Source organism: Salvelinus alpinus, chromosome 23 (genome assembly GCF_045679555.1).
Source record: "Salvelinus alpinus chromosome 23, SLU_Salpinus.1, whole genome shotgun sequence".
Classification (NCBI taxonomy): domain Eukaryota; kingdom Metazoa; phylum Chordata; class Actinopteri; order Salmoniformes; family Salmonidae; genus Salvelinus; species Salvelinus alpinus.
This window is the reverse complement of record NC_092108.1, coordinates 43,494,397-43,507,227: the sequence shown is the minus strand read 5'-3', so window position 1 is coordinate 43,507,227 and position 12,831 is coordinate 43,494,397. Positions and strand designations below refer to the sequence as shown.

At 41.2% G+C, this 12,831-nt stretch overlaps 2 protein-coding genes across 2 annotated transcripts in view; one reads left to right on the top strand and one right to left on the bottom strand.

Moving 5' to 3' along the window:
• Positions 1 to 12,081, top strand: part of LOC139551094 (parafibromin-like) — a 69,108-nt gene extending 57,027 nt beyond the window's left edge. Inside the window, exons 13-18 of the mRNA XM_071362490.1 lie at positions 582 to 617; positions 726 to 813; positions 8,103 to 8,264; positions 10,001 to 10,101; positions 10,368 to 10,509; positions 10,969 to 12,081. Coding sequence (XP_071218591.1) covers positions 582 to 617; positions 726 to 813; positions 8,103 to 8,264; positions 10,001 to 10,101; positions 10,368 to 10,509; positions 10,969 to 11,005 — 566 coding nt within the window. The 3' untranslated portion in view covers positions 11,006 to 12,081. The remainder of the gene's footprint in view (positions 1 to 581; positions 618 to 725; positions 814 to 8,102; positions 8,265 to 10,000; positions 10,102 to 10,367; positions 10,510 to 10,968) is intronic.
• LOC139551095 (beta-1,3-galactosyltransferase 2-like) overlaps positions 1 to 12,619 on the bottom strand; it is a 40,483-nt gene extending 27,864 nt beyond the window's left edge. The window contains exon 1 of the mRNA XM_071362491.1: positions 12,397 to 12,619. The gene's annotated coding sequence lies outside the window, so the exon portion shown is untranslated. The remainder of the gene's footprint in view (positions 1 to 12,396) is intronic.
• Between the last annotated feature and the right edge of the window lie 212 nt (positions 12,620 to 12,831).

Below are 12,831 nucleotides of genomic sequence, written 5' to 3'. Positions count from 1 at the left end.
CGCCTGTAACGTACTGTAGCTCGCAAGGCTCTTCATATCACACACATTGCTCTGTTAGATGAGAACTGGGTAGGAGTGCTTATATAGGATAAGATTTGCTTTTTAGATTAGATTATAATGAATAAGATTATATTGATGGGGTGGCCTGATCTCGGATCAGAACTTTCGGGACAGAGATGCTTTGCGGATATCCGTGTTTTAACTACAAAAAAGACAGGTGCTTTGCTTCCGTGAAATATACAAAACATACCAAAAGTAGCTGCTCCACTACTCATTGGATCCAATGGCTAAAGCTTGTCTCGGAACCAGACAAACTGACATCGTTACAGCTGTGCGTGTCTGAGGTAAACTAACTCCTTGAAGGGTTAAAATAAAATAAAAAAATTGATCAGAAAATGAGTGCATTAGCTTTACCTGGTTTATGCCTGTCCGTTTCACTTAATTCAGGACACAATCCAGAGCTGTCATTTCCTCTGTTCAGTGTGTCTCATCTGTTGTCAAATTTGATACTTTTTGCAGCACATGGCTCATAATGGGATATCGGTTCTTTCTGTCACTGATTATTTATTTTTCTCCTCCAGTTTCCCAAGCCAGACCCCCACCAAATCAAAAGAAGGGTATGTACTGCTACGACAGTGTGTATGTGTGTGCGAGTGTTATTGATGAATGGTGATAAATAGTAATAGATTAACTTAAACATATACATTGTGTTCGTTTCATTAAAGGCTCTCGGACCCCCATCGTCATCATCCCAGCGGCCACCACATCCCTCATCACCATGCTCAATGCAAAGGACCTACTGCAGGACCTCAAGTAAGTAGACTGTGTGTGCGCGTGCATGCGCCAGGATTTCATTTAGGAAAATGTGGCGTCTGACAACATGACCGGGAAGATTTGAATTTACCGGGTAATTTCTGAAATTTACCAGGTCAATATGGATGCATAACCCATTAGGCCATCCACCCATGGTGCTCAGAATTACATAAATCAAATTTCAATTACGGTAATGTATCAGAACATGCAACTAATGTAATGAAGCAGCCAATACATTTTTATTTATTTTTTGCCAACACCATTGTAAACAGCGCACCTGATAGCAGTTCCATATGTGACAGAGATGCAAATCTATGTTAGAAACTTAGAGGGCGGATCTAAAGATGCAACAACTAGGATGGGTTGCTAATATGACTAGGATTGTACCTTTGGCTTCTGGACAAAGAAAGTTAATCTGAAAATAAATAGAACAGGAACAGGCATAGCGGTGGGTCCAATAGGGAAGTGGAAATACATTTGCTGAAATTATATAATTGCTCCTGTCTATACAGAAATAAATAAAATATTTCACCAGAAAGCATGACTTGGCCACAGAGGAATCGTGGATCATTATCTTATTTTTTTTGTTGCTGTGGATTGTTTCAAACTATGCTTATTTGGGAAGCCCGCAATTTGGGCAGCGTCCCTAGCTGATTATTGAGTTGTGTTTGTCAGTGAAAAGCTTCTAAAATGTGTGATGATAATGTGTCTTCGATATAATTTCTAATGTTGAGACTAGAAGAAAGGGATGGGTGTGTGGTGGAGATTCAGGCGAGTCGGTCTCCAGAATGGATCAGCTGTCTGCTGCCAATTCTTGCGCATTGTTTCATTTTGTGAATTGTTTGCCCTTTTTTGTTTTGTTTTTATCAATTAATCCTAGTCATTTGGTTACATTCATTTAATTTATCATTCTCGGAGTGGAAACGTTGATTGCAGATTTCACAACCTGCTACACTTGTGAGAAACAAGTTTCGGTTTATTTCATAACCATCATTTATTAGATTTGTTAGTTTTTTTCCATTCTCTTTTGTTTGGAGTGCTCCATGTGAGCAATGAGCATTTGTATGGTTTCTCTGTCCTCATGGCGCACGCATAGAAGTACCTGGGCTGCTGCGCAGAAGTGTAGGGAAGTATTTCTTTAACATCCATTGCAAATAATAATATATTAACTATAGTTCCTCACAGTAAGCCATTTGAATAATCTTTCCAACAATCTACCCCACGATATTCACCAATCCTCGGTGTGAAAGAGCAATGGATATAGGCCTTCTGCTGCATTAGCCTATAGGCTGAGTTCCATGCGCTCATTTCTTTAGCCGCCAATGATCACGGTTTATCAATGTGTCCATATGGCAGAGGCTGGTGATAAGTTGACTTAACTTTTTGATTATAATTTTAATTCAGATTTGAATGATTAACCACATGACAATGATTTTGAGAAACTAAAACCTTATTATTGAATTTAAACTGTTCCACAAAAATGTGCTTATGAAAATCCACAACTGGTAGAAATGGTCAACTTGAAACTAATGCGCCGCCTAGTCTTTTTATAAAAGAATTGCCTCCACGTTTCCATGGTTGGATTTTGCATATAGACTACTTTGAAGCAAGGTAAGACATGCGTCATAATGTTAAATAAAACATTCAGGTTTCAAACAAGTATGTTTTAGAAATGCATCCTGCCTCAGCTCACATTGTAAAAAGTGTTGGGTGACGCGCTGATGGCCTGTTGCCTGCGCGGTGAATGGGAGGTGAAATGAAGGGGCACAATTAAGCACATGTTTTAGTCCAGCAGCAATCCGCTGAGGAGCTGTTGAAGAAATCCTGCTGTGTGATAGTTTTGTTGGATAAATAAGATGCATGACTAATGAAAATACACACAAGCCCATTTAATTCCACAAAATTATGCAAATTAAGCTATAGACCGATAAGCATGACTGTCAATGTATCTACATCGACTGGTAACCTATTTCCATCAATGAATAAAAAGCATTATTTTGTATTTTTTTCCTCCTGTACATTTTGGCTGGCAACAGTTTGATTTATCGACTTTATTTATTTGGAGGGGCTAAAAGCTGTCAGTTGGAGGCTAATGGAAACCCTGGTGTGTGTGTTAGAGCCTATATATGAAAAACACGTTGGATGAATCCTATTGGTGTTCAACCCTGGTAATTCAGTTTATCAATACATGCACAATATTTATGCTTCTCTGGGAGGCTGGGTGTTGGCAAGGTCATTATCGAAGCATAAAGTACTAAACAGGAACTTGTGTTTAACTGAGCAAAACCCTACCCGTTTGGAAGATATACAGGTATTTGTCTAAGCCTCTAAGGTAGTGCTGAGCGATTAACAAAAATGTGAGTTTTAGTGTTTTAAATCACTAATTGACCTTTGGTTCAGATATTTGGACGCCATTTCATAGTTTAGCACACACACGTGGTGTAATTGCTATTTTGCAGTTTAGTTGGAGTCATAAATCACTGGACATCCTAAGATGGTGTCAGTGACTCTGGCTGTGTGAATGAGCAGTAGCAGCATGGAGATGGAGGGGGAGCTATTATCAGGCAGAGAGCCCTGAGGGCAGAACACAGGGCCCAGCTACCCACCCTCTGCTCTGTGAACACATGACAGCTCCTCATAAACATTGCAACCATAGCTGTTTAACTTTAGTCCGTCCCCTCGCCCCGACCCGGGCGCGAACCAGGGACCCTCTGCACACATCAACAACAGTCACCCACGAAGCATCGTTACCCATCGCTCCACAAAAGCCGCGGCCCTTGCAGAGCAAGGGGAACCACTACTTCAAGGTCTCAGAGCAAGTGACGTCACCGATTGAAAGGCTATTAGCGCGCACCACCGCTAACTAGCTAGCCATTTCACATCCGTTACAGCTGCACATATAAGATTTTCACTAGGAGAAAATTAGTGTTTATTGGCCTTATTTATCGTCAAAGAAAAAACATGAAGCGGTCCAGAAACTATCTCCATTAGACATCCCCGATCACACTTGTAGGAGATGTCATAACAATGTTATAGCAAGCTAAGCTCATGCACAGAAATGCGTCACTGGGTCTAACGGTCGTGTTGACCCGAACTGCCCGTGTGCAGGCCAGCAAATCAAAGGCACTCCTTCAGAATGAAGCAGTTACTGTTTTTTTTTGGACAGTGTTGTAGTAATGGCATGTTCAGCTACTTAAAAGTCCAATGTAGGACTGTCTGGGAGTGGTCTAAGTGGGGAGTAGAACATTTTAAACTAGCAGTTGGTAGAGAGGTTTGGAACTCTCTCTTATTAGTCTATTTACCGATTTACCAACCAATTTCAAACCACTCTTACCCCAAAAGGACATAATTTTAACAATTTCGCAGTATTATTCCAACCTCGTAGTGTGAAAAAAAAATACACACACACAGTACCAGTCAAAAGTTTGGACGCCTACTCATTCCAGGGTTTATATTTATTTTTACTATTTTCTACATTGTAGAATAATAGAGAAAACATCAAAACTATGAAATAACATATTTGGAATCATATAGTAACCAAAAAAGTGTTACACAAATCAAAATGTATTTTATATTTGAGATTCTTCAAAGTAGCCACCCTTTGCCTTGATGACAGCTTTGCACACTCTTGGCATTCTCTCAACCAGCTTCACCTGGAATGCTTTTCCCACATATGCTGAGCATTTGTTGGCTGCTTTTCCTTCACTCTGCGGTCCAACTCATCCCAAACCATCTCAATTGGGTTGAGGTCAGGTGATTGTGGAGGCTAGGTCATCGATGCAGCTTTTCATCAATCTCCTTGGTCAAATATCCTTTACACAGCCTGGAGGTGTGTTGGATCATAGTCCTGTTGAAAAACAAATGATAGTCCCACTAAGCGCAAACCAGATGGGATGGCGTATCACTGCAGAATGCTGTGGTAGCCATGTTGGTTAAGTGTGCCTTGAATCCGTTCACCTACTCTGCGTCTCACAAAGACACAGCGGTTAGAACCAAAAATCTCAAATTTGGACTCATACCGAAGGACAGATTTCCACCGGTCTAAAATCCAATGCTGGAGTTTCTTGGCCCAAGCAAGTCTCTACTTCTTATTGGTGTCCTTTAGTCTTTAGTAGACGTTTCTTTACAGCAATTTGACCATGAAGCCCTGATAAACACAGTCTCCTCTGAACAGTTAATGTTGAGATGTCTGTTACTTGAATCCTGTGAAGCATTTATTTGGGCTGCAATTTATGAGTCTGGTAACTCTAATGAACTTACATCTGCTGCAGAGGAAAACTCTGGGTCTTCTTTTCCTGTGGCGGTCCTCATGAGAGCCAGTTTTAATATAGTGCTTGGTTTTTGAGACTGCACTTGAAGAAACTAGACATTTTCCGGATTGACTGACCTTCATGTCTTAAAGTAATGATGGACTGTCATTTCTCTTTGCTTATTTGAGCTGTTCTTGCCATAATATGGACTTTTAACAAATAGGGCTGTCTTCTTTATACCACCCCTACCTTGTCACAACACAACTGATTGGCTCAAATGCATTAAGAAGGAAAGAAATTCCACAAATTAAACTTACGGCACCCCTGTTAATTGAAATGCATTCCAGGTGACTACCTCATGAAGCTGGTTTAGAAAATGCCAAGAGTGTTGAAAGCTGTCCAAGGCAAAGGGTGGATACTTTGAAGAATCTCAAATATATCATATTTTGATTTGTTTAACACTTTTCTTTTATGATTCCATATGTGTTATTTCATAGTTTTGAGGTCTTCTCTATTATTCTACAAAGTAGAAAATAATACAAATAAAGAAAAACCCTTGTAGATGTCAACTTTTGACTGGTACTTTGTGTTCTGAAAGTATTCAGACCCCTGGACTTTTTCCACATTTTGTTAGCCGTTTTTATCAGTCTACACAATACCCCATAATGACAAAGCAAAAACAGGTTTTTAGAAATGTGTGCTAATGTATTAAAAATAAAACTTAATCACATTTACATAAGTATTCAGACCCTTTACTCAGTACTTTGTTGAAGCACCTTTGGCAGCAATTACAGCCTCGAATCATCTTGGGTGTGACGCTACAAGCTTGGCACACCTGTATTTGGGGAGTTTCTCCCATTCTTCTCTGCAGATCCTCTCAAGCTGTCAGGTTGGATGGGGCGCGTCGCTGCACAGCTATTTTCAGGTCTCTCAAGAGATGTTCGATCGGGTTCAAGTCTGGGCTCTGGCTGGGCCACTCAAGGACATTCAGAGACTTGTCCCGAAGCCACACATGCTCTGTCTTGGCTGTGTGCTTAGGGTCGTTGTCCTGTTGGAAGGTGAACCGTCGACCCAGTCTGAGGTCCTGAGCGCTCTTGAGCAGGTTTTCATTAAGGATCTCTCTCTACTTTGCTCCGTTCGTCTTTCCCTCAATCCTGACTAGTCTCCTAGTCCCTGCCGCTGAAAAACATCCACACAGCATGATGCTGCCACCACCATGCTTCACCGTAGGGATGGTGCCAGGTTTCCTCCAGACGTGACACTTGGCATTCAGGCCAAAGAGTTCGATCTTGGTTTCATCAGACCAGAGAATCTTGTTTCTCATGGTCAGAGTCCTTTAAGTGCCTTTTGGCAAACTCCAAGCGGGTGGTCATGTGCTTTTTATTATGTAATGGCTTCCATCTGGCCAGTCTACCATAAAGGACTGATTGGTGGAGTGCTACAGAGATGGTTGTCCTTCTGGAAGGTTCTCCCATCTCCACAGAGGGACTCTAGAGCTCTGTCAGAGTGACCATTGGGTTATTGGTCACCTCCGTGACCAAGGCCCTTTTCCCCCGATTACTCAGTTTGGCCGGGTGGCCAGCTCTAGGATGAGTCTTGGTGGTTCCAAATTTCTTCCATTTAAGAATGGGTTCTTGGACATTCAATGCTGCAGACATTTGTTAGTACCATTTCCCAGATCTGTGCCTCCACACAATCCTGTCTCGGAGCTCTGCGGACTATTCCGTCGACCCCATGGCTTGGTTTTTGCTCTGACATACACTGTTAACTGTGGGGCCTTTTATATATACAGGTGTGTGTGCCTTTTCTAAATCATGTCCAATCAATTGAATTTACCACAGGTGGACTCCCAAGTTGTACAAACATCAAGGATGATCATTGGAAACAAGATACACCTGAGTCTCATAGTGAAGGGTCTGAATACCTATGTAAATATTTTTTTATTACATTTTATACATTTGCAAAAAAATCTTAGCCTGTTTTCGCTTTGTCATTATGGGGTATTGTGTGTGGATTGAGGATTTGTATTTGATCAATTTTAGAATAAGGCTGTAACTTAACACATTTTGGAAAAGGGGAAGGGGCCTGAATACTTTCCAAATCACATTGACTGCACTGTGCCTTTAAGACATTGGCACAAATCTAGGTAGACTATTTTTTTCGAATCTAAAAAAGGCACAAACAAGACATTTTCACTTCTCCCATTGACTTTCCAAACCCCAGTCTGGTATGTCGAGTATGCTTTGTGAGGGATTCCCAGAAGTGTTTTAACACTTGGCGTTTATTATTGGCTTAAGTCCAGGAAGTTCCTCCCTGTTTCACAGAGTTTCTTGTTTAGTGCCTAATGAATATGACCCTTAGCTACCAACCCAGTCTACTGCCTGACTCTGTGTAGAGTTGCATTTGTAAACAGACCAAATAAAGTGTGAAAAACAGGGGGGATGCTCACTTTTTTGTTGTTGGTATGTCGTCTATACATATACTCGGCTATACTGTACAGTGAATGTGATGGGGAGTACAGTAGGTCTTGTTTTGTGTGTGGAGAGGCTAGCATGCTAGCAGTTACCAAGTTTTAAAACGGGCAACAACAAACTACGGGGATGTCACTTTCTTTGGTATGTAGGCTATAGTAAGTTTGATGGGTAGAAGAAGATTGTAGGACTTGTTTTGTATGCTAGCATGCTAGAAAGGAAATGGAGGGAAGGAGTGACGACCAAGTGGGAACAATTCAGACTGGGCTAAAATAGCTATGCTGGAAATGAATAATAACACTTCATTAATCAGGACACTTAGTAACTTCATCTTATCACACACAAGATTGCAACATTTATCCACGAGGTACCAATAAACGTTTGATAAATAAACAAGCTTCACATGTGTCGGACTTAAAAATCCCTATATTAGAATCATGTTGAAAACAACATTGCATGGGCACCATAATACTTTATTTTGCCTTGCTAACAGTAATGCTTTCTTGACGGAGGTTTTGTATCGTACCATTGCATTAGCCATTACTCTTCTCCCTCCCCTCTCCGTGAGGTTTGTGACGCCAGAGGAGAAGAAGAAGCAGGGCATCCAGCGGGACAACGAGGTGCTGCTCCAGAGACGCAAGGACCAGATCCAGCCCGGGGGGGCCACGCTCAGCGTCACCGTGCCCTACAGGGTCATCGACCAGCCCCTCAAACTAGCTCCGCAGGACTGGTGAGTCACCACCACCGTACATGGCCATTTGGCATCTTCGATACATACATTCCACTCCGTATCATTGACCAGCCACCGTGTCACCAGGACCGTACATGACCCTACTACATAACCATTTATGATCTTCAATACATACACTTCACTTAGAACTGGTGAGTCTCCAGGACCATACATGACCACATTATGAACATACATGACCGTTCATGATCTTCCATAAATACAGTGCTTTCAGAAAGTATTCACACCCCTCGATTTTTTTACAGCCTGAATTTAAAATGGAATAAATTGAGTTTTTTCCCCACTGGCCTACACTCAATTCCACTTTGTCATTATGGGGTATTATGTTTTTCAAATTTTTTACAAACTAATAGCTGAAATGTCTTGTCAATAAGTATTCAACCTCTTAGTTATGGCAAGTTTTTAAATTGTGCTTAACTAGTTGCATGGACTCAGTGTGCAATAGTATTTAACATGTTTTTGAATGACTACCTCATCTCAGTACCCCACACATACAATTATCTGTAAGGTCCCTCAGTCGAGCAGTGAATTTCAAACACAAAGACCAGGGAGGTTTTCCAATGCCTCGCAAAGAAGGACACCTATTGGTAGATTTTTTAAAAGCAGACATTGAATATCCCTTTGAGCATTGTAATATTAATTATACTTTGGAAGGCGTATTCATACACCCAGTCACTACAAAGATACAGGTGTCCTTGCTAACTGTTGCCGTAGAGGAGGAAACCGCTCAGCGATTTCACCATGAAGCCAACGGAGACTTTAAAACAGTTACGAGTTTAATGGCTGGGATAGGAGAAAACTGAGGATGGATAAACAACCTTGTAGTTACTCCACAATACAAACCTAATTGACAGTGAAAGGGAAGCCTGTACAGAATTAAAATATTTCAAAACTTGCAACAATGCACTAAAGTAATATTGCAGAAAATGTGGCAAATCAGTAACTTTTTGTCCTGAATACAAAGTGTTATGTTTGGGGTAACCCAATAAAACATACTACTGAGCACCACTTTCCATATTTTCAAGCATAGTGGTGGCTGCATCATGTTATGGGTATGTTATGAGTTTTTCAGGATAAAAAAAGAAACAAAATGGAGCTAAGCACAGGTAAAATCCTAAAGAAAAACCTGGTCTGCTTTCCACCAGACACTGGGAGATGAATTCACCTTTCAGCAGGACAATAACCTAAAACACAAGGCCAAATATACATTGGAGTTGCTTAACAAGAAGACAGTGAATGTTCCTGAGAGGCCAAGTTAGTTTTGACTTTAATCTACTTAAATATATGGCAAGATCTGAAAATGGTTGTCTAGCAATGATCAACAACCAATTTGACAGAGCTTGAAGAATTTTGAAATGAGTAATGGGCAAATGTTGTACAATCCTGGTGTGGAATGCTCTTAAGCAATATGTGACTTTTACATGTGTGTGTAGACACAATAGTACTACATGATTGACAGTACCTCACGATATTGTGGTAATGGTCGGCTGTAAATGAAAGTACTTGACCCACATACCGCTATACCACTTGAGCAACCAGCCCCTCAAAACTTACCCCATGGCCACAAATGACGATACATCCTCTCTACATCTGGCTTACAATGTGACGATTGTGCAAAACCTACTCCCATTTTACTGTGCCACACATGCAAAACGGTCTAATTTTGTATTAATTGTTTTCACACTAGAGGTTGATGTTTACTGTGTGTGTTTGTGCAGGGATCGCGTGGTGGCCGTTTTCGTGCAAGGTCCTGCCTGGCAGTTCAAGGGCTGGCCTTGGCTGCTACCTGACGGATCTCCTGTGGACATTTTCGCTAAAAGTGAGATTCCTCCCACTTGCTCTTATACATACAGGGGTAGCACTTTACTTTCGACAAGGTAATTGTATGTCTTTCTTGTGACAGGTAAATGGTTACCCAGGTATTTCAAACTGTAAAGTGCTACCCATACAGTTCTTTGGCTACTAACCTGTGATCCCTTTAGATGGACTTAAGTTAATGTATTTGAGCTAACCTGTCCAACCCATGTCTCGAAACGAGATTTGGTCCTACCTAATTGACTGTGTGTGGTTGTGGTCACCCTGCAGTCCGAGCCTTCCATCTGAAGTATGACGAGCAGAAGATGGACCCCAATGTGCAGAAGTGGGACGTGACCGTGCTGGAGCTGAGCCACCACAAGCGCCATCTCGACCGGCCCATGTTCCTGAAGTTCTGGGAGACCCTCGACAGGTTTGTTTTGATAGCACATTGTGCACATGTATGTTCATGACGCAATGGGGTTGATACCAAACCCACCTAGATCTTGTTATGAAAACCCTTCCCTCTTTCTATACTGGTCTATCCTTTCAATGAAATTACTTGAAAAATATTTCTGAAAAAATGTATTATATTTCAAATTCATTCTGGAAGTGCACTGAATTCCAATTCTCTTCAATTGGACAATGTGGTGTTATAATTTGATTTACTTTCTGAATTGAAATGGAATTGACCCTAACCCTGGAAGATAAGTTACCATGTAAATGTTAGCACTCATGTACATTGAGTTAAATAATATTCTCTGTAAAAGTTTATACTTCATATACTCTGGGGTTATAGAAATATTTGGGATTTATATTTGAATGGGATGACAGTAGAATGAATGAGCTCCTTCTGGCCACATGCCATGTTCTCTTCCTGTTCCCTCTACAGATACATGGTGAAACACAAGTCGCACCTGAGGTTCTGAGCCTGGACCGTGGCCTCCTTCCTCCACAGGTCCCGTCAAGGCATTTATAAACTCCCGCCCCAAACCTAGCCTCCCTCCTCCCCACCAGGACTACCACTAGAAGAGAAAGGAGACACACGGGCCCACAACACCCCCCCACCAGCACTTTGGGGACCCAGAATAGACCTGCGTGTTCAGATAGTCATTCAGGAAAATACTTTCTACCTGGTCTTCATGGTTTTCATAGATAGAAGCAGCAGATACAGTATGTCTGGACATTGGGAAGGGGAGGTTGGAGCTTCCCATGTTTTTCAAGTTCCTATGTACAATATACCAAAACTATATATTTTCTAACAGTATAGCGTTTTACTGTGGAGACAGATTGAAGAGCGAGAGCGGAAGGGGGATGGATAGATGGAGGTGGGGAAAACAACTTCCCATACTATTTCCTTTGTGAAATGGATCTTGTAAATTCCATGTGAAACATGAGCTGGATAAGAAGCCCTTTGGAAATCTGGTGGTACAAATAAAAATCACTGCTGGCAATAAGGGATACGAGACCTCTTTGTCAGTTTCATTTTCCGATGTTTTTACTTCCTTAGGATAGGAACATTTATGTCTCTACTTTTTTACTAAATGCTTCTGAAATGGCACCCTATTTCCTAAATAGTGCACTACAGTGCTCTATGAAGGGAATAGAGTGCCATTTGGGACAGAATCCTAGTTTGAAAGCGCATAGGTGTGCAGTCTTACAGCCAAGGTGCATCTGAGCGACGTTCCATGCATCCAAATGTATATATGATGATATATGAGCCAGACTTTGAAGATCGAAGAAGCTAGGTATCTTATTCTTGATGCATAACAAAGCTAATGATTCAGCATAGATGGGTTCAAATGTTCCAGACATTAAATTCCAATATTTGCACCTTTTTTTGTAAAAAAAAATGTGCAACTACACACCACTTCGGTCACTACATGACGATATAAAGATGTTTAGTTATTTTTAGTTGGTGTTGTGCAAATTTAAGTAATGATGGACATTGCTTTATTTGATGTGTTCACAATGCAAATGGTTAATAAAAGTTGGTAGACGGAAAGTGTATCGTCTGTGTTGCAGTTTAAATCTCCTTTGGCTTTCTTTACCATGCAGAGTTGGGTTTCTATTTGGACTTGAAGTTTTTCCTGCCCTCATGATCTGATCAGGAAAACATCCGGGTGCTAGATAGGAAAACTACTTATAAACAAATACAGTAAAGGTTTTTGATTTAGCTGTTTTTTTCTTCCGTTAAGTCAGAGGATGATTGTACATTTTCAGTTATAAAACGGACGATCTTTTCGTATTTTTGATAAAGTTAATTATAGGTGTAACTGTCAGGCTACTGTTGCTTCATGCGTTGTATGCGTGTACTTACTTTCACTCTGGGTAGCTACTTTCCATGCCGTTACCGTTACTTGCCAAGGAGGAGTAAGGGCACTGTGTTCCGTTTGTTGCCGTAGTAGACTATGTATTACAGTCTAAATGGTTATAAATATTAGTTATTTATTGTGTAGGCTTCTAACCTACTTGAAATAAAATAATGCGAGAGAAAATGGCCACGTAGCTACCACCGTACCGGCGACACGACCATTATTTATACCCAGTACGAAGCACTTTGAGTCGGCAGGCACAAAACTAGAGCACTGACCGCCGGGTTAACGGTCTTGAGTGCCAACAAATCGGCCCAATTAGCTGATTCGCTTTCCATACACCCACTTATTTCGACACACCCGGTCGCCATTATGGGATGCAGCTGCCCCCTTCACGAAGATAGTCAAGCTAGCTAGCTAGGGTTAATTAAGGCTGCAGT